The sequence below is a fragment of the Heliconius melpomene genome, chromosome 11, assembly GCF_056956725.1.
Source record: "Heliconius melpomene rosina isolate 202511_hmr_F chromosome 11, ASM5695672v1, whole genome shotgun sequence".
Classification (NCBI taxonomy): Eukaryota; Metazoa; Arthropoda; class Insecta; order Lepidoptera; family Nymphalidae; genus Heliconius; species Heliconius melpomene.
Genome location: NC_140399.1, coordinates 8,851,333 through 8,876,215, shown reverse-complemented (window position 1 = coordinate 8,876,215; position 24,883 = coordinate 8,851,333). Strand labels below are relative to the sequence as shown.

At 32.3% G+C, this 24,883-nt stretch overlaps 1 protein-coding gene across 4 annotated transcripts; it reads left to right on the top strand.

Annotated features, from left to right (window-relative positions):
- The first annotated feature begins 640 nt into the window (after window positions 1-640).
- Pdzd8 (PDZ domain containing 8) lies at window positions 641-21,521 on the top strand. 4 transcript variants are annotated; one of them, XR_014878412.1, is made up of 16 exons: window positions 641-780; window positions 5,852-6,022; window positions 9,125-9,307; window positions 9,919-10,111; window positions 10,498-10,708; window positions 10,846-11,011; window positions 11,169-11,369; window positions 11,483-11,680; window positions 11,754-12,388; window positions 12,474-12,699; window positions 13,149-13,257; window positions 16,210-16,338; window positions 16,915-16,993; window positions 18,271-18,394; window positions 20,325-20,514; window positions 21,321-21,521. XR_014878412.1 is itself a non-coding variant. In XM_085192754.1 (15 exons), the coding sequence occupies exons 2-15, from the start codon at window positions 5,870-5,872 to the stop codon at window positions 21,474-21,476; spliced, it is 2,874 nt and encodes a 957-aa protein (XP_085048880.1). In that variant the 5' UTR covers window positions 641-780; window positions 5,852-5,869; the 3' UTR covers window positions 21,477-21,521. The 4 variants fall into 4 exon arrangements, 3 of the variants coding, with proteins under 3 accessions (XP_085048880.1, XP_085048881.1, XP_085048882.1); XM_085192754.1 differs by lacking the exon at window positions 16,915-16,993; XM_085192755.1 differs by lacking the exons at window positions 11,169-11,369; window positions 16,915-16,993.
- The last annotated feature ends 3,362 nt before the right edge of the window (window positions 21,522-24,883 follow it).

The window sequence follows — 24,883 nt, the reverse complement described above, 5'->3', positions numbered from 1 at the left end:
TATTTTCTTCTTGCGAAATCTTAATAATAGTGTGATTAATTTAAAAAAAAAAACGTTCATCAAAATATTACATACAATAAGAACATTTTTAAAATACGATTTAAATTATTCATATTTTTAACACAAACTCTTCGAAAATAAAAGAAAAACATGTATAGAACAATCATAGCCTTAATTAATGCAAAACATAATATTCGTAATTGGACGTGGCCTGCATTTATTGAACCTTGACTCTGTAATGAGCACGCTGATGTCCCTTTTCCCCTACCTGTTACCTACTTTCGTATCGGAGACCTAGTATCGATCTGACCTACGCGCAAGCGTCATTGCTATACCCTGGACAATTTACCAGAATTCTATATAATAAATTACTAATATAGTTTATATCAATAAAGATATTTATTTAAATATAATTTATATAAAAAATCATCATAAAAATTGAAGGAAATTAAATCTCATAATAATCGAACGATTAGTAAACAAAGCAATGCATCCTAGGCCCCGGTCAACCCAATACATTATATGAGTTCGTTCCAATTGGATATAGTCAGCGCATGCCCAAAGCGCCTGATCGTAGAGTTCCCCAGCTAAAGTGTCAGTGACGCAGACGAGCTCGGTTGCCGCCGGTTTTCCGGCAGGCGCTAAAATGTATTTTCTATCAGAACTCGAAGTGCGTCCTCCTCACGTTTAAATATAAGATAAATTAAGTTACTATCGTCAATTTTTGTATAGTGAATATGAATTATTATTTAAAAAGTTGTTCTAGATATTCTTAAAAAGGTGAGTGTTAATTATTATTCTTTTCTCTACATGTCATCCGTATTTTGTTTATTTTGCACCTGAAAGAATGCCTTAGAAGTGATGTGGGAAGGTTAAATATTGCTTGACATTGATTTCGAATGCATGCTTAATTATAAGAGGGCGTATACGTAGGTATGTGAATCATCGCAGTGGTTGCCGGTTTAGATTAGGGAAAAATAAAATAAATTATAATCATTTTTAGAGATTAAGTAGAGTTCTAAGAATATATTAACTAAAATGTACACTATGAATAAATTAATATGGACATAGCAAGCTGTTCTGGTTGTATATACTACCTGCTTAGGTACATGAAAATCGATAGTCAGTAGCTATGTATATTGCAAAATATTAAAAAAATACCAGATACCTAAACAAATAATAACAAAACAATAATAATAATATAATAATAACTTTCTGACATCCCAATCCCATTTTTCTTTATAAGGAAAGTTGTCAATTTAATCCCCACTGGGAATATCCTCACATATCGACCTTTAGCGCAAGCAGCTGACTAAGAACCTGTTATATGAATTCGGAGTATGGAATAAAGGAAATCTTTTTAGTTTTATATTATAAACTTGAGCTTGTAAACATTTTTTTGTTTTTATTAAAAACCTTCTTCCTTCCTCCAGGCCAGGCCAGGCCAGGCCTATCCTCCTATTAAAAACCATACAATACTATTCAATTGTAGCTGCTTAACGCTATATTCCGCACACAGCGGGGTAGACAGAGGGAACTTAGTGTTAAGACACTACGTGCCCCACTTTCTGCCTAATTCTGTGTGTTGAGAGCGAAGAAATTAAATGATTAAATATTTAATTTCCTCAAGTGGAAATAGAACTCACAAACAATGTTTATATTAAAACAATAATAAAATTCATATATCATCTGACTCCCAGATTTCTTTAAATATAGATTTAAAGAACAATATTAAAAACAAAACATATTTCAATTTACTTTATTAAATACTAACCCAATAGTTAATTCTAAGACGCATTTATTATTAATATATAATAATAAATTAATCAATTCTTTAAAATCCTGTATTCATCATCGCTTCTAAGCTCAACAACTCGTTCTCAACATTTGTTTACACTTGTACGCCTCGCTCATTATGTCAAGCATCTAACAAACAACAAGCATTAGTATATCACAATAGAAATAATGCTATATTTTTTTTTCTTGCTTTCCTTATTTATTAATTAACTGATTTTTAAATTATTGATTATAATTATAGGCTTTCTTGATATAATTTGGATTTATTAATAAAATATAAGTTGATAATAAACAGTTTAATAAACACATAATAATCATTAAGGTCAGTCGTGCCTGCGCACACAAGGTGTGACGGTAAGCGCGATAGGTTGTGGGTTCAATTCCCACTCGAGGAAATCAAATATTTAACATTTTCATTTCTTCGCTCTGGTAGCGAGGCAATCTCGCTCGACTATGTTCCCTCTGCCTACTTTCTTGTTCGGAATTGAAACTGATTGAGCTGAAGAAGAAGAAGAAGGTCCCTTGTAGCTGATTATAATTATATTACTTATACCGAGTATATTAGAAGTATCGTATTACAATATAATTATGATCATACGTTAGTGATCATTCTCATATTTTAGTTTACACAGTCATTTCTTGGGTGATATCCAGCGATGAAACACGGAATTTCCTATTTGTCATTATTATCCATCATTACCTATGTAGGTAAATTTACAAATTATAAAAACGTACCTATATAATTACAGCAAGATTTTATTAACGCTCAAAAACAATTAAACTTCGTTTTATATTATAAATTTAAATTAAATCAGTTTCACGCTGTATCCCGCACACAGCGTAGGCAGAGGGATCTTAGTGTTAAAACACTCCGTTCCGTCCATACTTTCCGTCGAATTTTGGAGACATGAGTGGCAGAATTCTTTGCCTGGATACCAGAGCGAAGAAATGAAAATTTAAATGTAAATAAATATGTATCTCATTTCCTCGAGTCCCCGCTCGAGGAAATACCATCGACCATAATCGAACCCACGACCGTCGCGTTACAGTCACATTCTTGTGTCGCTGCGCCACGGCGGCCTCGTATATATTATATTTATTAATTAAACTGGTTCCTGATTCCTTTTTAAACCATTTACGTTTTTATATGAATATAGCAGTCTCTCTTTTTTTATTCGTTCAGTCTAATTAAATAAAAATAATTAAGAATTATGACAATAGGACCTATTCTAAACGCCTAATAAACAATTAACTTAACCAAAGGCATGTTACAATTTACTTTCCTCGACAAATAAATCGGACACAATAACATAACATAACATAAAAACTCTTTATTTCACACCATATTAAATATTTAACAAAAACAAAAAAAAACGTACAAAAAATAAATGTGAAAGGGCGGCCTTATCACTAAAAGTGATCTCTTCCAGGCAACCTAATTTTAGAAGAATCTATTTAAAAGACAGGGCATGGCGCGATCAATCATATATATATTTATACACCTGCATAAATACTATCTCATAAACTACATAGAATACACATACATAATAAAAATAAATAAATAAATAAGTAAATAAATAAATAAATAGATAAGTGCATAGATACATGACAATTACGTCGAAATATATAAAAATACTACATACTAAGACGTTTATAAAGAAAAAATAAAAGTCCTTATTTCAGCCTCATACTATATGAGGTTAAAGGGTTCACATGGAAACAAGGGGAAATATAAACGAGGAGGAAAATGCACCCTTCAACTTTATACTATTATAGCATAGATCACCCACTGATAGGTGGAATTCAACTAACCTTTACTCCACACGACCGGACAAAGGTCAGCATGAGTACCAATGAATGTTCCCATGCACGAGATTGGAACTTGGAAGTACTGGAATTAAAATAGTTAAATCAGATGTGATGAAACTTTAATAGAATTATGTTGTCATAAAATATTAAATGTAGGTATATCAAGATTTAAAAAATCTCACAGCAATTTTGAATGACACTTTAAAATATTTTAAATTAAAGTCATCTCTCTATTAATAGACGCTCACAGCCCACTTACAAAACTTAAGAATCTAAATTTAATACTATTCAAATTTTAATTAATATATTTTATTAATAGAATTGTCTGAAGGTAAAAAAAATAAGCTTCGTTATATTAATTTTACTTAAGAATGACGATTTTTCGTGTATTTCTATACATTGCGTTATTTCTATTTTGAAACACTTTTTATATCGGATTCACACTCATGCATTGATTACGAGAAATGTCTTCGTTTCACCAATTCTTTATTTGGAGCCAGAGGCCCCTCACTTGGGGGGAGGGTGGGGGCTTCAAGAGTGCCCTGTAATCAAGTTCAGCGTGTAATAATTTATAATTTATTATTTTCCGACTGGGTTTCATATTAAAGTATACTTTAACAAACTAACTTGGATATACATAAGGCGACCAACGTGTCCTCAGACTGCACACACTAAATGTGATAAAAAAACTAAATATGAATAAACAAGAACAAATTAAGTTACATTTAGGTTCTTTAATTTAAATATCTTTTTTAATTTAAATAAGCATCAGTTCTTTCGAAATAAGATAAATAATAAATATTTTTTTCTGCCGATTTAAATATGTCACAGGTAACTAGAACATCTATTATAATCAACATTCATTTTGGTTTCCGATCGCGTCAAAGCTGGGATCTCTTTACAAAACGCGGGGAAGTATTCGGTTCATTGAATTGAAAAAACTTGATGACGATATCTTTCACGTAGACTTAATACATACCAACATATAAGTATTCACGATTGCGCATTAGAGTGGAAGCGAATTTATATTTACAATATTGTTGATTAAGTCAACTTTAAAAACCTGTAATTTATCTTGACCTAATGAGATGTTTATAATACTGTTAATTTTGCAGAACATAAACTACTTGTATAAATAAAAGTAACTTAGTAACTTGGTGTCATAAATTAAGCATTATATAACTCATTAATAACTATCTTCTCTATTTTATAAAGAGAAGAACTGGGTTCGATTCCCACTCGGGGAAATTATATATCTTAACACGCAATGCCTCCAAAATTTAGCAGAAAATGGGGAACGGAGTGTTTTGACACTAGGTTCCTTCTGACTAACAACTAAAAATAATATAATAATAATAACTTTTAATATATTCTACAGTGCGGTATATGCCATTACCAATATCATGTCTATTTTTAGAGAAGTAAATTTAATATATTTGAAAATTAATTCAGTGCAGATATAATTTAGAGGCCTATGTAACGAACTTTAGTTTTATATTAAGACCTTAATTAAATTTTAAGATTTATGAAGTGCCATAGAAAACGTCATTAATTTTAACCACGTTTTATCGTATATCGATCGTTGTTGACACAGAAATATGAAACAAAGAGAGTTAGTTATTTGTCTCGTAAAGAAACTTTTGCATAATTCCTACATATTGTATGATATAATACATATATAAACATATATATATAACTTAAAGTTTGAAAATAAGCTGTTGTGATGCTGTTCTGATGAATATGGCTTGCCATACCTGTTTCAAATTATAACTTTAGTTTGCCGATAATTAAAAGATGATAATATAATTTTAATAACATTCTTTTCATTTTTTATTTGATTCAAAAAGAAAAAGTTGCTGCTATTTATATAATGCGAGATATTTGGAGATATATTACGGACGACAGTTGAAAAGATTCCAAAATAGAAATGTTTCTTAGAAAATATTGTGGTCTGCAACTCAACACACTGCGTTGCTTACGAAAGTAGAAACGGTGGTGATTTTAATTATTATTTCATTAAGTTATCTCTTTAAGGAGATTAAAACCAAAAAACAAAACACAATTACATGGAAAAACATAACTAACGGTATAAACCATTATAATATATCAGCTTCACGCTGTATCTCGCACACAGCAGGGTAGGCAGAGGGAACCAAGCGTTAAAACACTCCGTTCCCCACTTTCTGCCAAATTCTGGAGGCATCGGCATAATTACTCAAATAATTATTCATTCGTATATTTTCAGATAATTAAATAAATAATCATGCCGGATTGGACCTGGTTGCTGCTGGCAGCTCTCTTCGGAGCACTGTCAGCACTCGCTGTACCTCTAGCACTGCTGCTATACTTCGTACGCCCTTTTGAAAAGAAACCACCTGTAGAAGAAGAATTCAGCATACCTATTACTTTGCCGCCGGTGAGTTTTATTTGTAATACAAATAGAAATACTCAAGCTATCTGCAATTTATTAACGTTTTAATTTAATAATAATTATTAAAGTATTTCATTTAATAAGGCCAAAATTTTAATTGTCCTTTAATTAAATATAAAAAGGGAAATAATTAAAATTATACACTGAATTAATTATGAAAACAATATTTAAAAACAATTTAATTGCTTTACTAATTCAATTTTGCAATATTTTCCAGCGTAGCCTTAAACTTAGATTGCAATTTGATAACCGATATAATTTCATTTTTTAATAACTAATATATAATATTCTTGACGATGGCATCTCTCTCAGTTTCACTTAAGGAACTGCATGTGTCTACATCCGCCACTAAAACTATCAGTTGAGATTCGCGACTAAAACGCGGCGTTAAGTTCTGCCACTCAACATTTTTAATTTAGAAAATTGTATGGAAAATAGGGAACGAAGTGTCTGAACGTTTGTTTTCTTCTGCCGAGATACAGTGGGATACAGCGAGAAGCTATTAAAAAAAATACATAAGACTTGGTCATACTTGTAGAAAGTGCTCTACAATTCTATAACGATTCTTTACTATAACATACAGACTAATAGAGACGACCTCACCCCCCTTTCAATATATGTTTTTCGCGACTGTTTTACCAATAACTTTGCCACCACGTAACTTATATGAAATATGATATTATACATTTCCATTAGAATAATTGAACTTCGATATTGAATATTTCATACTCTAGGGACTGTAGAGATATTGCGGTACCAGACGTAAGTGTACAGCTGAAGAAACTAGCCTTATATATTGGATTCTAGTTTTTATAGTCACTTGCTTGGTTTATGTTCACATAAAAGGGACGTAAAGAGTATAATTTATTTTCTTGACATATATTACTGGGGGTATAGGGGGGAGAGATTAAGCACACACATTTGTTTTTTAATTTCTATCAATTAATTGACGCTATCGTATCGTAGTTCGGCTATATCGTAAAAAAAAAAACAATAATTGTGGGTTTACATACGCAAAAAAATATATTTATAATTTTTTTCACTGCTTCACGCTGTATTTCCCTTATAGCAGAATAGGCCTAGAGACAGACACTCCGCTCCCCACTTTCTGGAGGCATTACATGTGGAATGGCGAAATTTAACGCCGCAAATTTGTATTTATAATATATATATTCCCTAGTCTCAACGTTTTCTAATACCTATTATTTCAAAATGAAAAAAAAGTCGAGAGGGGCTACCCTAAAAAGGTTCCCTAAGCTCTTACTGTCTGTCTAAAATTATGCAGCAGATTTTTAAAAATAAAAAAACTTATATAGGTTTCGATTTTCGTAGATTTAATTATAATTAAATTTTAATTGTCCCTTAAATAACTAGCGGCAAAGCATTTCATTACCACTTGTAGTTTCGGGCTGCAGTATTGCGGATCGACTGCGGGCAATAGCGTGCGATTTGCAGCGAGTGCACGGCATTTACCGCTTTCAAATATTTCTTTATTGAAAAGGCCGTTTTATTATAAACTGCTTTTAATATTTTTATTTGACAAATTTATAGAATAATAATTTTAACTATAGCCATATAATCTTGCTCTTCTTAAAAACTTCAAGTAAAGATTTGTTGACGAGGAAATTTCCTATAATTGTAGGTAATTATAAATTCTAAAATCATCCCAATTTTGTAGCTATCCCGAGCGGAAGAATCCGCTTTTCACGTATTGTGAGAAATCTTTTTTAATTACTTTATTTTTTTAATAACTTAGTAAGAATTTTAGAGATATAGCCTCCGAAGACTTGATTGCGTTAGGTACAAAATAAACCAATCAAGATATTATTATAAGTATAATGACGTTTTACCATTAAGAAATATGTTATAGTTACAATAAAAAGTACTATTAATTTATATTTCTTCTATGACCGACCCGCTTTTGGCGACAGAATCCAGCTTTTTTACTTAAAACGTTTAAAATTTCCTGTTTTTTCCCAAGGTAAAAACGCTGCTACACACAAATAAAAATTAAAAAATTAAATAAAGTGCTGGAAAATGCAGGCTTTGTATAAAAACAATCGACATATTTTATTAAACTTAGAAGATTTCGTGAACATATTTAAAAGATCAAATACGTCAACAAAACGTATGAAATTTTATATTTACTTAATTAAAAGTTTCCTTTTGTACCCTAAAACAACCTTTATGCCATATTTTCGTGACCGTAGTGTAAGGGAAAACGAGGGATCGTTTGATGTTTAAACAAAGGTAATCTGAGCAATTCCACGTTATTTTCAATGGCCTCTTTTTATTTTAGTAGGGAAAGTTGTCCTTCAGCAGAGAAAAATATTTTTGCTCTACAATTGTGTTTGTAGATGTTATTGGAAAAGCTTTTGTTTTTAAGAAAACAATAACTCAGCCTAGAGTTCGCTAGTTTAAATTATATTTAATTTTTATTTTTATTTAGTTAAAGACGGGTATTTTTATTATATTCGTTACCATAATATTAGATTCAAATTTCAGAAACTTAAATATATAATATCTTCGTTTAATTACAAACTTAGGACTGGTTTAGGTTTTTATTTTTTGGCGTTTTAATTGAAAAAGATTATACCAAAATTTAGTAATAGATATACTATTATAAATCTTAGTTATCCCTCTGTCTACCGTGTTATATGCGGGATACTGCGTGACACAAAAAAGACTAAAGTACTAACTACTATTACTTGCACTATCGACTTACCTTAACGCTTCTTTATGTACCCACCCAGCTTAGGATAACCATATTATTTTAACTATAATATAAACATTCCTCTGACTGGATTATGAACACAACCATTTAATATTTGATAACTTCTTACAAATTAAATCTTTTTTTATCAACCTAGACTTAAGACACTCCGTTTACCATTTTCCGTCGAATTCTGTAGACAACGCCGCGCTTTGCCTCGACACCAAGAAATGAAAATATTATTTTTTTTTTCCTCAAGTTAGAATCGAATCCACAACCTGTTGCATTTGCAGTCAGGCCACACAGCCTCCATGCTTTCTACGCCACAACAGGCTTCAACTAATCAATAATAAGAAGATTTTATTTCATTGCAGGAAATTTTAAATGAGCTCACCCGCGGTGCAGGAAGCACTCCCGAGGGGGCTCTCAACGCGATGCTGCAGTTCATCTTCCAGCAGAGCACTGCAGACACGCGGTGGCTACGCAGGCGTATGGCCAACGAATTAGCTGAATTACTGGCTAAAACATCTTCTGGGAAGATTTTTGAATCTCTTACGGTATGTAATTTAATATAATATTAGCTGTTACATACAAAATACCTTGATGGCTCAGTGGAGCATCGCCTGATTGTAAACGTAATGATTGTGGGTTCTTTAAATGGAATAATTAATTATTGTCATTTCTCCGTTCTCTTAAGACAAAGGGCGTGAGTAGAGAACATTAATTTCACATTAATGTCACAAATTCGAGTGAAAACGATAGAGTATTGACACTATCTCTTGATATAAGCAGGATAGAGCGTAGAGGTGTAAAAAAAACACTTACACCAGTAACGATTTTGTGACTATGAGTAAGACATTCATTTCATAACCTAGCAAAATAAAAGGAGTACAATTTGAGTAAAAACATTGTAAAACGGAAGTACTGCAATATGTTTGTATCTGGTACTTATCGAGGGTAGGATATAATAATGCAATAATATCGATTTACGTAAGTCCTTTGTTGATTCATAAGATAGTGTCATATTAATATGAAATTGTTTTAATTATCTTGCCTAGATTAGGTAAATAATAATAGGATTATTACTATAGAATTGTATTAATATAATTTATTATTAAATAAATAAATATATAAATATATATGGGTATATACATTTTTTTATTAACAGCTCCGATCATTAGAGGTGGGCACAGAGTTTCCTAGTATTACAAATTTACGCCTCGTGAACGGAGAGTTAGAAGATGACGGTGCGAGGCTGCGCTCTCTAGACCTAAAGTGCGACCTTCAGTACGACGGCAGTTTTAGAATAGAAGTTGATGCTGTCATGCTGTTGGGAAAAATAGCTAATATTTCTATTACAGGTGGGTAAAGTAAATAAGACTGAGGTGGTGATTAAGGAAAGGCATTAACATGAATAAATTGATGGCATTTAATATGTTTATTTCTTCGCTTTAGTAAAAAGACAAAACGCGGCGTTCACTTCCGCCATTCAACACGAAAATTTAAAGGAAAATAGCGAACAGCGTGCCCTAAAACTAGGTTCCTTTTGACTAACCTAGTATATGCAGGATATATGCTGGTACATGTATGATACAGTTTTAATCCAAAAAAATAAATAAATAAAATAAATTTGTATGCAACTTAGATAAAATTGTATCTCTCTCTCTCTCTTTCTCTTAATATCTCTTATTGGATCAATACAAATATATAATTTACCAAGCAAAAATAAATAATACTTAATTTTCAGTGGAGAGTATAAGCGGCAACGTTCGTATAATGTTTCGACGCACACCCTATACACATTGGGCAATAGCGTTCGAAGTACCCCCTCGTCTGGAACTCCGGGTACGAGGACGATTTCAGGGGAGGCAACTGAAGCCACGTCTGGCGGCGTTAGTGGCTTCCCATATCCGCCGTGCTATAGCTCAAAGACATACTCTTCCTAATTATAAGATCAGGTAAAATTGTTTTCGTATACAAAACTCAAAAGCATAAATTCACTTTGTTAGCTGAAAAAATATCATAGAACAATAAAAAAGAAAAACCATTTAAAATAGTTATAAATTATTATATTATGTTTCTTACCAAATTACAGGTACAAACCATTTTTCCCCAAGTCCGAACCTGGTAGTGCTGATGGGGAAGATGGACCGACACCGCACGGCCGCCTAACTGTAAGACTAGTTGAAGTGACACGTCTTCATTATACTGGTATTAACGGAAGTGTGCGAGCTGCTTTAGCTGTTGACTCTCATGGATGGGTAAATAAATATATCCTTTTGTTTTTATTTCTTGGGGAATGGTAATCGGTCCCCCAATTACTTACAAAATTAATAAAAAATGTATGCCAGTTGTAAATAATAAAAAACATGTTACATACCAATCAGCCATTTGTCTATGCTATATTTTTGTATTCAGGTGTCGCTTCGTCGTGGTATTTTAGTTCTGGATGTAGTGCTGCCAGCGGTATCCGGGCCTCTAGGGCTTGTGTGTTGTCAAGGAGTGGGTGCAGTATTAGTAGACACTGTTGTGCCAATGTCTCCCGCTTATCGAGCTGATCTGCGGCGTGATGATGTAGTACTTGCTATTGATAATAAGCCTGTTAATAATGTGGCTCAGGTATTTACCATTACTTGTTATTTATAAACGCTTAAGCTTTCGAATTACATATTGCATATTTTGAGATAATCATTTGTTATTTCAGGAACTAAATAATATTTGATTTTTATCAGGTTGGTAAGCTGCTACGTAATGTAGAGCGTCGTGCAGTCACAGTTCGTGTTAGACGAGGAGGTGGTGGAGGTTCCGCTAGAAGAGAGGACGAGCCAAAACGACTACGAACAAACTTCTCCTTCAGACGAGTTTCTGAAGTCATGGAAGGAGTTCGGCTGCAAGGGATGCGCTCAGCTGTCTCAAAGAACAATTTAACAGTAATTAGTCAATTTAATTTTAATCATAGATTTTCTATGAAATACCTTATTTCCTATAAATCAATATTTTCAGGAATCTGATTCACCTTCAAAGTCGCCAGAACAGCAAAATGATACCGAAAGCCATTCCAAACAAAAGGGTGATTCTGTCCGTCAAATGTCAAAAGCACCAGAAATAAGTCCCGCAAACTATGGATTACGCAAACGTAGATGTTCAGTGGAAAATAAATCGTCAGATAGCTCTGCGGGAAGTACTCCACCAGCTTCAGGAGCAAGCACACCATTACGACAAGCAACCACTACAAATAAAACTGTAAAGCATCCAGATATACCTATTATAAGAACTGACTCAACAGAGTGCAGAATAACAGAAAAGGCTGACAATACTTTAGAAGAAGAAGAATTATTTGAAACGGGTGGACCGAGACAGACTGAACATGTGGAGATATGTCAAATGTTTTGGACTAAATGTGTACAAATTAGGCCAATTATACCATTTGACGAAGAAACCGAATTTAAATTAAATGAAAATCATAAGTACCTGAATATAAATGTATGGGCAACAGTGCCTGGAGAGAAAGAAGAAGTGTTGTTAGGATATTTAAATATACCATTGGCGGCATTGCTAAGCGAATGTCAAGATTCTACCGTTCCTCATAATATGAAGCGGTACCAGTTCTTACCACCGGATGTTGATATTAAATTTAGGTGACTTTTTATTCACTTACCTTGCCTTTTTTGCTTATATTCTTATAAACTAAATGGCAAATACTTATATATATAGTTTTTATAGTAAAACCCACAAACTAGCGTCTCACGCTGGGTTCGAGCCGTGCCTGTGTTTTGGTGACGCACTTGTTTGGTGGGAGTGGGAAGATGCTGGCAGTGTAAGGACTCCACGACCACCTACCCGAGGGTCGGTACCACCACGAGGCCCCACTCAGCCAGCAAGATCAGTTCACGATTTTGTTCGCACACATTTTCATAGATCCACTCAATGTGATTTCTGCAACAAAAAGGTACGACGCAATTTTTCAATGATGCGATTATATTTTTAATTTTTATTTTAAAGTGTATTATTAATATACAGGGAGACAAATGCAATCACAAGAGATATAAATTCCTATACTACACTGGAGGTGAAGGAGCGTAAAAAAAAGCTAGCATTATTATTAGCCTCCCCATAACTTAAAACTTCCGCTAAATATTGATTCTAAATAATGTGATACTCTCTAATAATAATAATATTGTAATATGATAATTAAAAGTATACATTTTTTTTATATAACTTGTAGTTCCTTTCCTATTTCATTCTGACTGATCAGTTATATTACGGTAAAGTTTCATCTAAATCAGTTACCTAAGTACTTTTTGCGTGAAAGTGGAACAAACATCCTTACAATTATAATATTATATACTAAATTTCACATAATATTAGTAAGATTTAATAGAATTGCATTCTTTTTAGATATGGCTCAAAGATGCAATGCAATGTCGTAATTGCGGTCTGTGCTGTCATAAGAAATGTGTAACGAAATGCCAAGAAACTTCGCCTTGTGTGGCAAGGCAGGACCGTGGTAAGTAGAAAACAAATGTAATTTACACAACCTAAAATACCACGAAAAATGCAATCTTTTTCAAATTGCAATTTTATAATATAAATATTGAAAATATCATGAAGCCGTCGTAGCGCATGGACACAATCGCGATGATTATGAGTTCAACGCCCACTCGGGGGAATGGATTATTATTTATTGATATTTTTTACTTCATCGCTCTGGTAAAAAAGGGAAAGCGCGTTTCGTTTCGTCACTCAACCTGCAACGCCTCAAAAATTCCTTCCGGCCGTTCCTTCTGCCTACCCTGCTATATTGGGGATAGAGTGTGAAGCTTTAAAAAGAAAATTCTACATATAAGTCATACTAAACAGTTCTTAGACTGTTGTCAATCAAGATAAAACTAAAGTACATGCCATTATTTTGCTATTCAAATAAACAATGAACTTGACTCGGTTGTATTCTAAAATATGTTTCTAAATTTATAGTTAGACATTTCAAAAATAACAATATATTTATCTGTAAACTTCATTTTAAGAAAAAATACACAGAGAACATCAAAAAACATTTTTTGCGGAAAGATTGACGGCCCCTAATGTCAGCTCCTTAATCGTCAGACATTGGTTAATTAGCTTACCGACAATTTTTATCTTGCATATTGTTTAAAAGAATACTTACAGGACTTTTCTGTCACTTTGAAAAATTATATGTCATTACTAATTTATTTATTTATAAATATTAATTTTGATGTATTCGATTCATCCTCGTAGCATATACTCGTAAATATAAAAGAGTAAATATAAAAGAAAAAACACTTTATATATTTAATTAACCTATATAAAACTATGTGCGTCATGATGATATTATAAATAATGCTCATTTTTATTTCTGTGTATTACATATTGGATTTAGAAATATATCAACCAATATTCCTTTGTTACACGTCCGAGTAATTATAATGTAGAAACTTGTACGTCTGGAAGGACGCGTTTAGGCCTTATTCCATTTTTAAATACCTTTGTTGACGTTCCGCCAAAAGTCTTAAAAGAAAGAAAAACATACAAATGCGGCCAGTAACCTACACGCTTTCCTTGTATATTTTTAAATTTTAAAATGTGTTAAAAGTAATTAAAGAGTTAAAGGATATTAGGATTAATAACCGTCATGTTGCTTTTTATTTTATTACCTTTCTGCTCTACTTAATCACAAATTAATTTATATTTTATATTTTGAAATAATATTTCCATTCATTTGAGTCGTGGTCCTTAATTCAAATTATTTTTGATATAAATACTAATAACATAATGCTTCGCTTTGAATACATTTTCATAATTCTTAAACGGAAACTGTAATGTGTACCAATAATAATTCATAATTAAATTTGATATTTTGATATTTTTAATTCCAAGTCTTTCGTATATTTCGTATATATATTTTATTAAACACATGTTAAATACATGATACATACTGAACTCCATTTAAGTTACTAAAGAAACTTTATATTTATGTAATAATATTTGTAACAGATATAATTATTGTATTTCGAAAAGACACGAATGAAATACACCCAGATTGCGTGGACGTTACGAGCGAGATGTACGAAACGCGGAAGTAGAGCCGTGGCCGCGTATTCTATACTATATTACTATATCAATTTGATCTAAAAACTTAAATTAACAATTAACTATAATAATAGTAATCTAAGTAAATTTATTAATTAGACATATTTATCTATTTTTTTTTTAAATAAAACTGGTTTAAAATATTTATCCTTCACTTTGTTACGCATGTTCTTTATTTAAATGTACTAAGCATTCTAAAATTCAATATTGTGTACAAATATTTAAACAGTTTACTTATGTTCATTTATTGCATTTTTTGATTAGCTTTTCATAGATACAATTATAAAAAAAATACATACTACCAAATGTTAGGATAATAATTGTATGAATCTAAAAATTACACATCGATTATAGAACTTAGTGTTTAGACACTCCTTTCCCTACTTTCGTCGAATGTCGTGTATTCTGGAAACGTTGGTTTTGCCTCTTGGCCAGAGCGAAGAAATGAAAATATCAAATATTTTCCATTTTCCATTTTTTGTTTCCCCAGCGCCACGATTGGCCTCTACTCTACATGAGACATAACACATACTAAACCTGCTTGACCAGTGGTAAAAGGAAAATATAAAGTTAATGAGTCATCTTTTTCTTTCATTTATGTAGATTGTAGGTTTTATTTTTTTATAACTGTTATCGAAACCAACTAATTTAAGATACTTGTATGACGCATACAAATCTCCATTAGTTTGAGGATAACATACTACTTAATTAATAAATAATGCGTATATAGTAAATCCATCATCCACTTTCTCTTACGCGTCATATTCTCTACACGCTATATTTAATTATGTATTTATTTTTATTATTTTGTATTTAAAGATTATATATATTTTCATAAGAATTATTTTTTCTTATTTGCATCAACATATAAATGATATTTTAAATTAATTAGGTGTCTAGAAATTATAAAAATGTGCAATTTATTTCATTTAAATATAGTTAACTTATATTTAATGTGTAAACGTGACCTTGATAAATTCAATTAATTAATATTTTATTACAATACGCAATTAAATTTAATATTTGTATAAAAATATTAACTATTTAACAATTTTTTTAGCTCTGCGCTGTATCCCGCAGCAAGATAGGCAGAGGAAACATGTAGACCTACCGTCCAGGCACTCCGTTCCAAATTAAGACATTTCCATTTTCCACTTTCCGCCGATTTCTTGAAACGTTGCGTGTTGCTTGGCGGAACTAAACATCGCGCTTTTCCTCGTTACCAGCGAGGTAATGAAAATATTAAATTTATTATTCCCCCGAGTGGGAATTGAACCCACAACTGTCAGGTTGACAGTCGCACTCTTGTGGTCAGCTGTCTAATTGTCTTTACAATATATAATTTTTACAGATCAATCATCGGGGGCCAACTGTGCTCCTCCAGAGCTCATAATGACTGAACCAGATATTATTATAGATCCTGAATCTGATGACGATGAGAAATCTGAAAGAAAGGACTCTTTAGACGTCCAAGAAGAAGGTACGTTGAGAATAGAAACACTTGTAATAGCCAGTTCAGTAATGCTATTATTTCAATAGATAATTTTTTGCTACATATTACAAATATATGTTATTTTGGTTCTAGTTAAATTTTATTTTAATTAATGATCAAAAGTATTTCAGAAATTATACTCATTTTATATCTTACTGAGTACTATATGTGTTATCATTTCATTGTGTTTTTATATCAATTAGTTGCCAACATTAGATAAATAGATAGGTATGTTGCTTGATATGTCTTATAACAACATTAACGAAATTTTCATTAAAATTTGAATAATTTTCTCTAAATTAATCAAATATATTTAAAATTTAAGGGAAACAATACATAATTAGTTAATTAAGCCGATATTATGGTAAATCTATCATCAACTTGACCAGATGAAACGCGGTATTTAGTACCGTCACTCAACACGCAATGTCTTGAAAATTCGATGGAAAGTGAGGAACGAAGTGACTTAACACTAGGTTCCCTCTGCCCTGTTATATACGATATACAGCGTGAAGCAAAGAAGTAAACAAAAGATTACTTTTGAATATAATTTCTTTTGTACAGACGAGCTACTTGAATGCTGACGAAAGTGTTATTAACACACCCGGACTCTTCCGACACGTACCGACACAAATACATTCAGGTTTTTCTCAAAGTCTGTGTTTTGTCCCAAAAGAGATTATTGAAATGATCTCAGAACCATTTGTAACTAATGAACGCCTCGTAAGAGAATATTAATCCTCTTAGTCATTATGCTAGTTGAATGCCTGGATTGCTCATCTTTAGAATCGTTGGTCTACTGGAATGTTGGGATGGTATACTGTATATTGATATTTGTTTTGTCCTTATTATTATTTTCTGTTATTACCTGATATGACTGATAATATATAAAGGTCAGTCCTGTATAAAAGAAAATATACCCATCCATTTGAAAGTTTGGCAAAAGTAACTAAATATTGCATAAATAAATAATAAAAAATCCATTGAGTAGCAACTAGCATGATTCAAACTCTTAGACGCTTATTGCTGATCAAGAATTTAGCAGCAGGCGAAGAACCATAAAAGAATAGCTTAAAACCCACCACCACTAGAATAGAAATTGCTTATGTCTTTAGGTTACGAATATGGATATTACGTACCCGTAGCTGCCTGGTTTATCGACCGCATCCAATTAAACCCACTAGTGAAATTTAGAAGCCTATATTATACATTTTGCCCAATTCCTTGTGTAATTGAAAAAAAATTCCAAATTTTTTTATGTATTAAGAAATTTTTGTATCACAATCGTAGCGAATGTACGGTCTGGTTAATTTTCAAGGATAATGAGTAATTAGAAGACAATGCAACACAGTTCTTATGTTTTATCTATAGATCTTGTTCAAGCCTCGCTCGCCGATGAGTTACTATTTTAATTAATTAGGTTCGTGTGTGAAAATAAACTCTATTTTGTAATACACACGTTATACATTGCTTTGGAGTTTTGGAATTTTGTGTTGAATAATAAACATACTTAATAAAGAAATAGGTATGTAAATCCACTCGTTTTCAATAAAGTTGCTTCAAAACCTAGAAACATAAACAGCTCATATAGAATATTACTCATTGAGCTAGAATTATTATAAAATAAATATAATAAAATAGATATTCCTAATCATAATTATTATAAGTTCATTCACCTGTATAGAATAGAAAGTATATAATATCTAATTGGACTATCGGTATCAGCAAAATACTTTTACGCTGTCAGGAAATAAATATTATTTTAACGATAACAAAAACGAAAATATAGGAAATGGAAACTACACTAATTGGCACGAAAGAATAGCGCCATTATACAAATATATATATTATTATATTTAGTTAATAAATATACTATAGAATTGTAATTTTGTAAGTAATTCGAATTAATTTAACGTAAAGGCGGAGGTGCAATGAGTGCACTGGTAGCGGGTCTGCGGCGCGCTGGTTCTGCTCATTCTCTCTGCGCGCCAAAGAACAACGCATCCTCTCGCTCTCTGCCTCCTTCACCCAGCCATACTCCCAGGTAAACAAATAATCACAATTATTGTAAGAAAAAATATTTAAATTATTTATTTTTATTAAAAAAGGTTTTTTTCTAAACATAACTGAGTTCCACCAATCAACACACAATGACCACAAAATACGGCGGAAAGCGGAGAAGATAGAGTCTTAACACTAGGCTTCCTCTGCCTAAACAGATATAGCATGAAGCAGAAAATAAAAAGGTTATTTAGCTATTTACAATAGGTTTCGTTACTAACATTATTTTTTATTTTAATTGGGAAACGGTGCGACCTACTGGACTGGACTCTATTCTCTATTTATTATGAGAATCATTACAAATAATAGACAACTTGATATAAATTAGGTATGAAGCTTAAAAAGCGTATAATCTATATATATAAAAGGACTTGTCCTCACTGACTGAGGTAAGACGCACGCACAGCCGTAACCGCTGTGCGTAGAAACGTGGAATTTGGACAGATGTTTACTTTCGTAATCTGGACATCCACTAAGAAGGGATTTTGAAAAATTTTAACCCTAAAGGGGTGAAACAGGGGTTGAAAGTTTGTATGAAAAAAAAATTAAATCGGCAACGATTTTTATATAATTTGAAATTTAGATTTTTAAAAGTATTTAATTGAACACGTGTTTCATCGTTTTCTAGAATTCACCCCCTAAGGGTGCAAATAAGGAGTTGAATGTTTGTATAGAGTTTTTTTTAATTGGCAACAATTTTTATAAAATTTGAAATTCAGACTCTTAAAAGTATTTAAGTGAACACATGTTTCATTGTTTTCCAGAATTCTTCCCCTAAGGGTGCAAATAAGGGGTTAAAAGTTTGTATGGAAAAATCTTTAAAACGCCACCGATTATTATAAAATTTGAAATTTAGACTCTTAAAAATATTTCAATGAACACGTTTCGTGGTTTATTAGAATTCACCTCTAAATAAGCAAGCGAAGCTGTGCGCGTCCGCTAGTAAGCATATAAATGGTAATGGCGACATGGATACTTTAAGATAACAAGAAATGATTTTCTCCTTTGTTACCCTTACAGAACGACCCGAGAAACGAAAGTAAACATTACGGAGATTGTAGGTACTTACTTTAAGAGATATTATAAAAGAAAGTGTCGTTAAAAGGTGCTTGCTTAAATTATGATCTTGTTTTTTTATATTTAATCTTTTCGAATCTCATTGTAACTGGTGCAAAAATAATAAATAGCACATAGGTATATTCTTTTCTAAAACTAAACAATAGAATACAAAAAAATCTAAAAACTATATTAAACCAAAAAATATTTAATTAACCATTTATTTATTTATTCATTTATTTTATTTGTCATTCGCGGCAAAAGTTATAATTTAATTGGAATTTGAACCTTACTATACATTTTTCTTTATTCTTTATAATATACTAGCGGACCCGGACGCGGCTACGCCTGCTTGAAATATAAGAAATATAATTTCTATAGAAATATAATTTCAATCTATATGAAATGCTAAAAGTGACTATTATATTTATTTTCATAAGGATGAATATCAAAATACCGCGTTGGTAACGAACGCGGTCGCGTAGCGACGACGGTTGTTATTAACATGGCAGAATAAATTGCATGTCAAATTAGAAAGTATTTTAATTTATTAGTATATATGTGTAATGTAATATTATATAGCCTATAGCACTTCTGAAGAATGCAGCTTTCATACAAAACAAAAACATAGTAAATCGGACCAGTAGATCCAGAGATCTTAGCGTTCAAACAAACAAACAAACAAACAAACAAACAAACAAACTCTTCCGCTTTATTATATTAGTATAGATAATAACAGACTAAAGGTGAAAAAGCGGAGAAAGATAGGAACTGTGACGAAATGATGGAGGATTTTATCTGAAACTATATCTATTATTCTTCATTTATCTATCTATCATCTATCTTCTTTTTTATAGAAAACAGTCGCTAGATTCAGCCAATCCGTTCAGTGGCTGCGGCGCCACGTGGTTGGCTCAGGGCGGCGTCAGTTCCATGCTGCAGCCCGCGCTACGGAGTGCTCTACCACCGGACGCGCTACTGGCCGCCGCCCGCGACTCTGCCCCCGACCTGGCTTCGAAGTTGACACCTACACAGATACATGAAATGGTCAGTGAAGTAATATTTGTTGTTTTATTTTTGTTTTAAGACGGACAAATGGGGAGATTTTGTTAGAAAATTGAAAATAATTATAAAGATTTTACGGCTTTCGATATGTATAATTAAAATATAATACCTATCTAAAAAAAATCTTGAGATGTAAATTGCCAATCATTTACTTACTCATACCTTGGTAGGTAAGAGATGGTTCTCTTGATGAGTAATCAAAGCCTAACCTGTTTCTCGTGGAGCGTGCAGAAACGTTCATGTAATTTCTTATATTTAGTAAAGCTTTTTCCTTGTACAGTTCGCGGATACCTATTAGATTTAGTTTTAACTGTTTCTTACTTTCTTGTTATATAGTAGTTATAGAGGTCGTCGTGACGCAGCGGCACAAAGATGTGACTGTAACGCGACGGTTGTGGGTTCGATACCCACTCGAGGAAGTGAAATATTTATTTACGTTTATATTTCCATTTCTTCTCTCTGGTGTCGAGGCAAAACGCGGCGTTGAGTTCTGCCACTCAACCCGCAATGCCTCCAGAAACATAAACCTAATACTAGGTTCCCAGGTTCCCTATGCCTACCCTGCTATGTGCGGGATATAAGTGAAGCTAAAAAATCTATCTATGAGTAGTTACAGAATACAGTCATTATAAATCCAATATGGCCAGGGTCCCCGCGACGAAACGATGCAATAAATGCATATTTTGCAGAATTCAAATCAAATATAACCAACATCGTAAAAACAAATTGTTTTAAAAATAATATTGTAGATACTTGTTTAAAAATTACTAATATCATATATTTTACAGCTACAAGCAGTACGCGAAGAGCTGTCGGCGTCGGACGCTGGTGGTGAAGAAGGCGGTGAAGGTCGGGCGTGCGCTCTCACCGCGCTCATGCTGCACTGCTGCGCGGCAGCACAGCTGGCGCAGCAACGCGCCGCCGACGGCCTCAATACTGGATAACGTTAAATAGATTAAATTAAATAAATATACATATATGTTCATGTAGATGTGCTGTTTTATTTGGAATTTGATTTCATATTTAAATTATTTGAATCGGTTTTCAGTTCGTATAAAAATATTCTTATAAACATGTAACTTGTACACAAAAGAAAGCTTTTTCCTCGAGTGGAAATCAATCCCACGACTTGTCGCTTTTACAGTGACATGTTGCTGTGCCGACTAGCCTTTTTACAATTTATAAATATTTATATGTTTCCTTTTAGCGTGATTAGTGATATTACATTACAGTATGAAAAAGTATGAAAGTAGTTGAATGAAAGATGATAGAAGAACTCTTGAATACAATGTCTCTGGGAAACTGTTTCTGAAACTACCTTAACTTTCTTAAAACTACCAATATAATTTTAAATAAAAAAATTTGTGTGCGTAAAATTCTTTTATTAAACAATATAATAAACAACTACAGCAAAAACACACAACGTAAATATTTTTTACTACATAAAGAATAATTTCGAACTAGTTAATAATCCCATATTGTCTAAACAAAGAAAAGTCAGAAACGTATCCAAATTGTAGAGATATGTCATTTTCACTATTAACTCTAGGAGTTAGAGTATATTTTCGATTGCACCTAAATCAGATCAAAGACCCGCGAGCGTGTTCAACTGCGCCGTTCGTCCGTTCGGACTTGGCCGTTTTCCAGATTTTCCAGAAATAGCACAAAGGATCGACCTCTATATTTCGTTAAAAAACTTCTGCGAAATGTCGGCGGTCGCGACTCGCGAGCGAAATGGCGGAAATTTTGGTGCGTCACCTGAGCTACGGCGTGCACGGTCATGGCTGGCGTGAGAGATCATTGTATAAAGTAAATCTTATGCAATAATAATATTTATTATTATATATTGTTGTTGAATACATAATGGCATAGTTAGGAAGATTTCCTTAAGGAATTGTTACAGATTCGATTCCATTATAACAAATATACAGATTTAAGAAAATTTCGTCTCTGCTGTCTAATTACGTAGACAAGATGTAAGCACATTTACTTTATTTTTTTCTTTTTGTAGCCATTTCACTTGCTTCGATATTCTAGACTTAAGACTAAGTATTACATAAATTATAAAATATTAATTATAAAATTTAAACATCCATTTAGGAAATAAAAGCGAAAAGACAAAGAATATAAATTTAACTTGGAAAATAAATTTAAAATATTTAAAATCTACGACAAGACCTATATTTTATTCTGTAGTTGCGGAAATCGTAATGAAGAATACAAGTGGCATGTAAACAGCGTATATATTCGTATTCTTACCTAATAAATAACCGACATGTGTCTCAAACTGGGCCGCGAAAGAAGGAAGCTACTTTCGTAAACACAAAGAAAAAAATTACATTGGCATATAAAATATTATTTGGCATTTAAAATGCCAGAAATTTTACATTCGGGTTTTAATATAGTACTTTTGTAGAGTATAATTTATCTTATACTTAAGCGTGAGAGAGTATGGAGAGAATATAACAACACCATCACATAAATGAGACCAGTCGTGGCAAAGGGGAACAAGTGTGTGACTGTAAACACGATTGGGTGTGGGTTCGATTCCCACTCGAGAAAATGAAATATTAATTTAAATTTACATTTTCATTTCTTCGCTCTGGTGTCGAGACAAAGAGCTTTGTTGAGATTACCTCCAGAATTCGGCGGAAAGTGGGGAACGGAGTGTCTTAACACTAGGTTCCCTCTACCTACCTTGCTGCGTGCGGGATACAGCGTGAAGCGTGTTTAATTTATTCCGAGTTTAAAATGAACTCGTAAACAGTTAGAATTGTTCGAATTAAGTACGTCACGTTAAGGATTTCCCAATTGTGAAAATTTGTAAAAACAAATGAATCGTCTCAATAATATATTTTTCAAAACAGCTACGTTTCCTTATTTACTTTATATATCTACATATAAATAAATAAATAAATAGATTTAGATTTAATTCGGAGCACGGGACTTGGGAATATACCTAAAGCTGGCAGCGGTTCAAGGTTGTCGAATTTGTAATTTTGCATCTCTGTTTGGCCAAGACATGAAAACAGTGCGTTGAACGGATGCTAAATCTACGTCAACATTTACCATCTGACGCAAATAAATAATGTATATATGTTATTAAACAAGAAACAGCTTCAAAACAAAGAAAACTTGTAAATTTTGATCATTAACTTTTGGTTGTTATTTTTTTATAGTATTTACGAAAATTCATTTAATTTAAAGTGATATAGAGTCGTATATTTATTAATTTTAACTTGTAATCTTCTGCTCGCGTAGAGTTAAGATATTCCGTTCTCTAATTTACGTTTAATTTTTGAGCGTGTTAAATGGCAGAAGTCAACATCGTGCACTATAAGTGAGGGTTGATTAAATAAATATCAGTAATATAATATCTAATATTCTTATATTCTTATCTCATAAAGAATAATTATTTAAACAAATTGATATAATATTTAATATTCAGAGAAAAGTGGGGAACGGAAAAATATAGTAAATATCTTGGTAAGAAAAGCAGCTTATTAGCTTGCCTTTGTTCACAAAATTATTTATAAATCAGTTTCAAATTATAAAGGAAAATTAAAATTACTCACCCAAGTAATAATATTTAACATTTATATTATAGCATCCTTGAATAAAACATTGCTTAAGTAAATTTCATTGCGTTTCTTTAATCACGATCTATGACATTCAACGATTGAAGGTTTTCATTAATTGATTGGTTGCGAACATTTCCATTGGTTAGTGGGTTATATACATATATATATATATACTAGCGGCCCGCTCGCGGTTTCACCCGCGTGAACTATGTTATTATTAATTTCTGTCTCCATGGCTACGTCCTAGTGACGTCTATGCAAAATTTGAGACTCCTAGCATTTGTAGTAACGAAGTTTCATACAAACTTTCAACCCCAAAAACAACCCCTTAGAAATCGAATATTGCAAATTCCCATCTTAGCGAGCACGTACGTCCTATAAGTAACTCCTATACAAAATTTGAGATTCCTAGCACTTGTAGTTTCTGAGATTTTGTGATGAGTGAGTGACCTTTCGATTTTATATATATATAGATAGGTACGTAAGTATATATATATAGTGTATGGTTATGGAGGCCAGTGGGGGTGTGGGTACGAGCAGCTGTAAACGACTGGTTGTGGGTTTGATTCCGACCTGAGGAAATCCAATCTTTATTTTTATTTTTTTATTTCCATTTCCGTGCTCTGTTAACAAGGTAAAGGGTTGAGTTTCGACAGTCAACATCTTAGAACTATGTTATAGGTTCCCTTTGCCTAACCTAGTAATTATGTATTCTACGTAAATAATAATGTTAACCTATGTATTCTACGTAAATAATTTAGAATAGTCAA

What these genes read in the sequence shown, in the direction of transcription:
- Pdzd8 (XM_085192754.1), top strand. Translation starts at nt 5,870, where the DNA reads ATGCCGGATTGGACCTGGTTGCTGCTGGCAGCTCTCTTCGGAGCACTG. An exon ending in CTGTTAATAATGTGGCTCAG is followed by an intron (nt 11,370 to 11,482) that starts GTATTTACCATT and finishes GATTTTTATCAG; the next exon opens with GTTGGTAAGCTGCTACGTAA. An exon ending in TGTGGCAAGGCAGGACCGTG is followed by an intron (nt 13,258 to 16,209) that starts GTAAGTAGAAAA and finishes TAATTTTTACAG; the next exon opens with ATCAATCATCGGGGGCCAAC.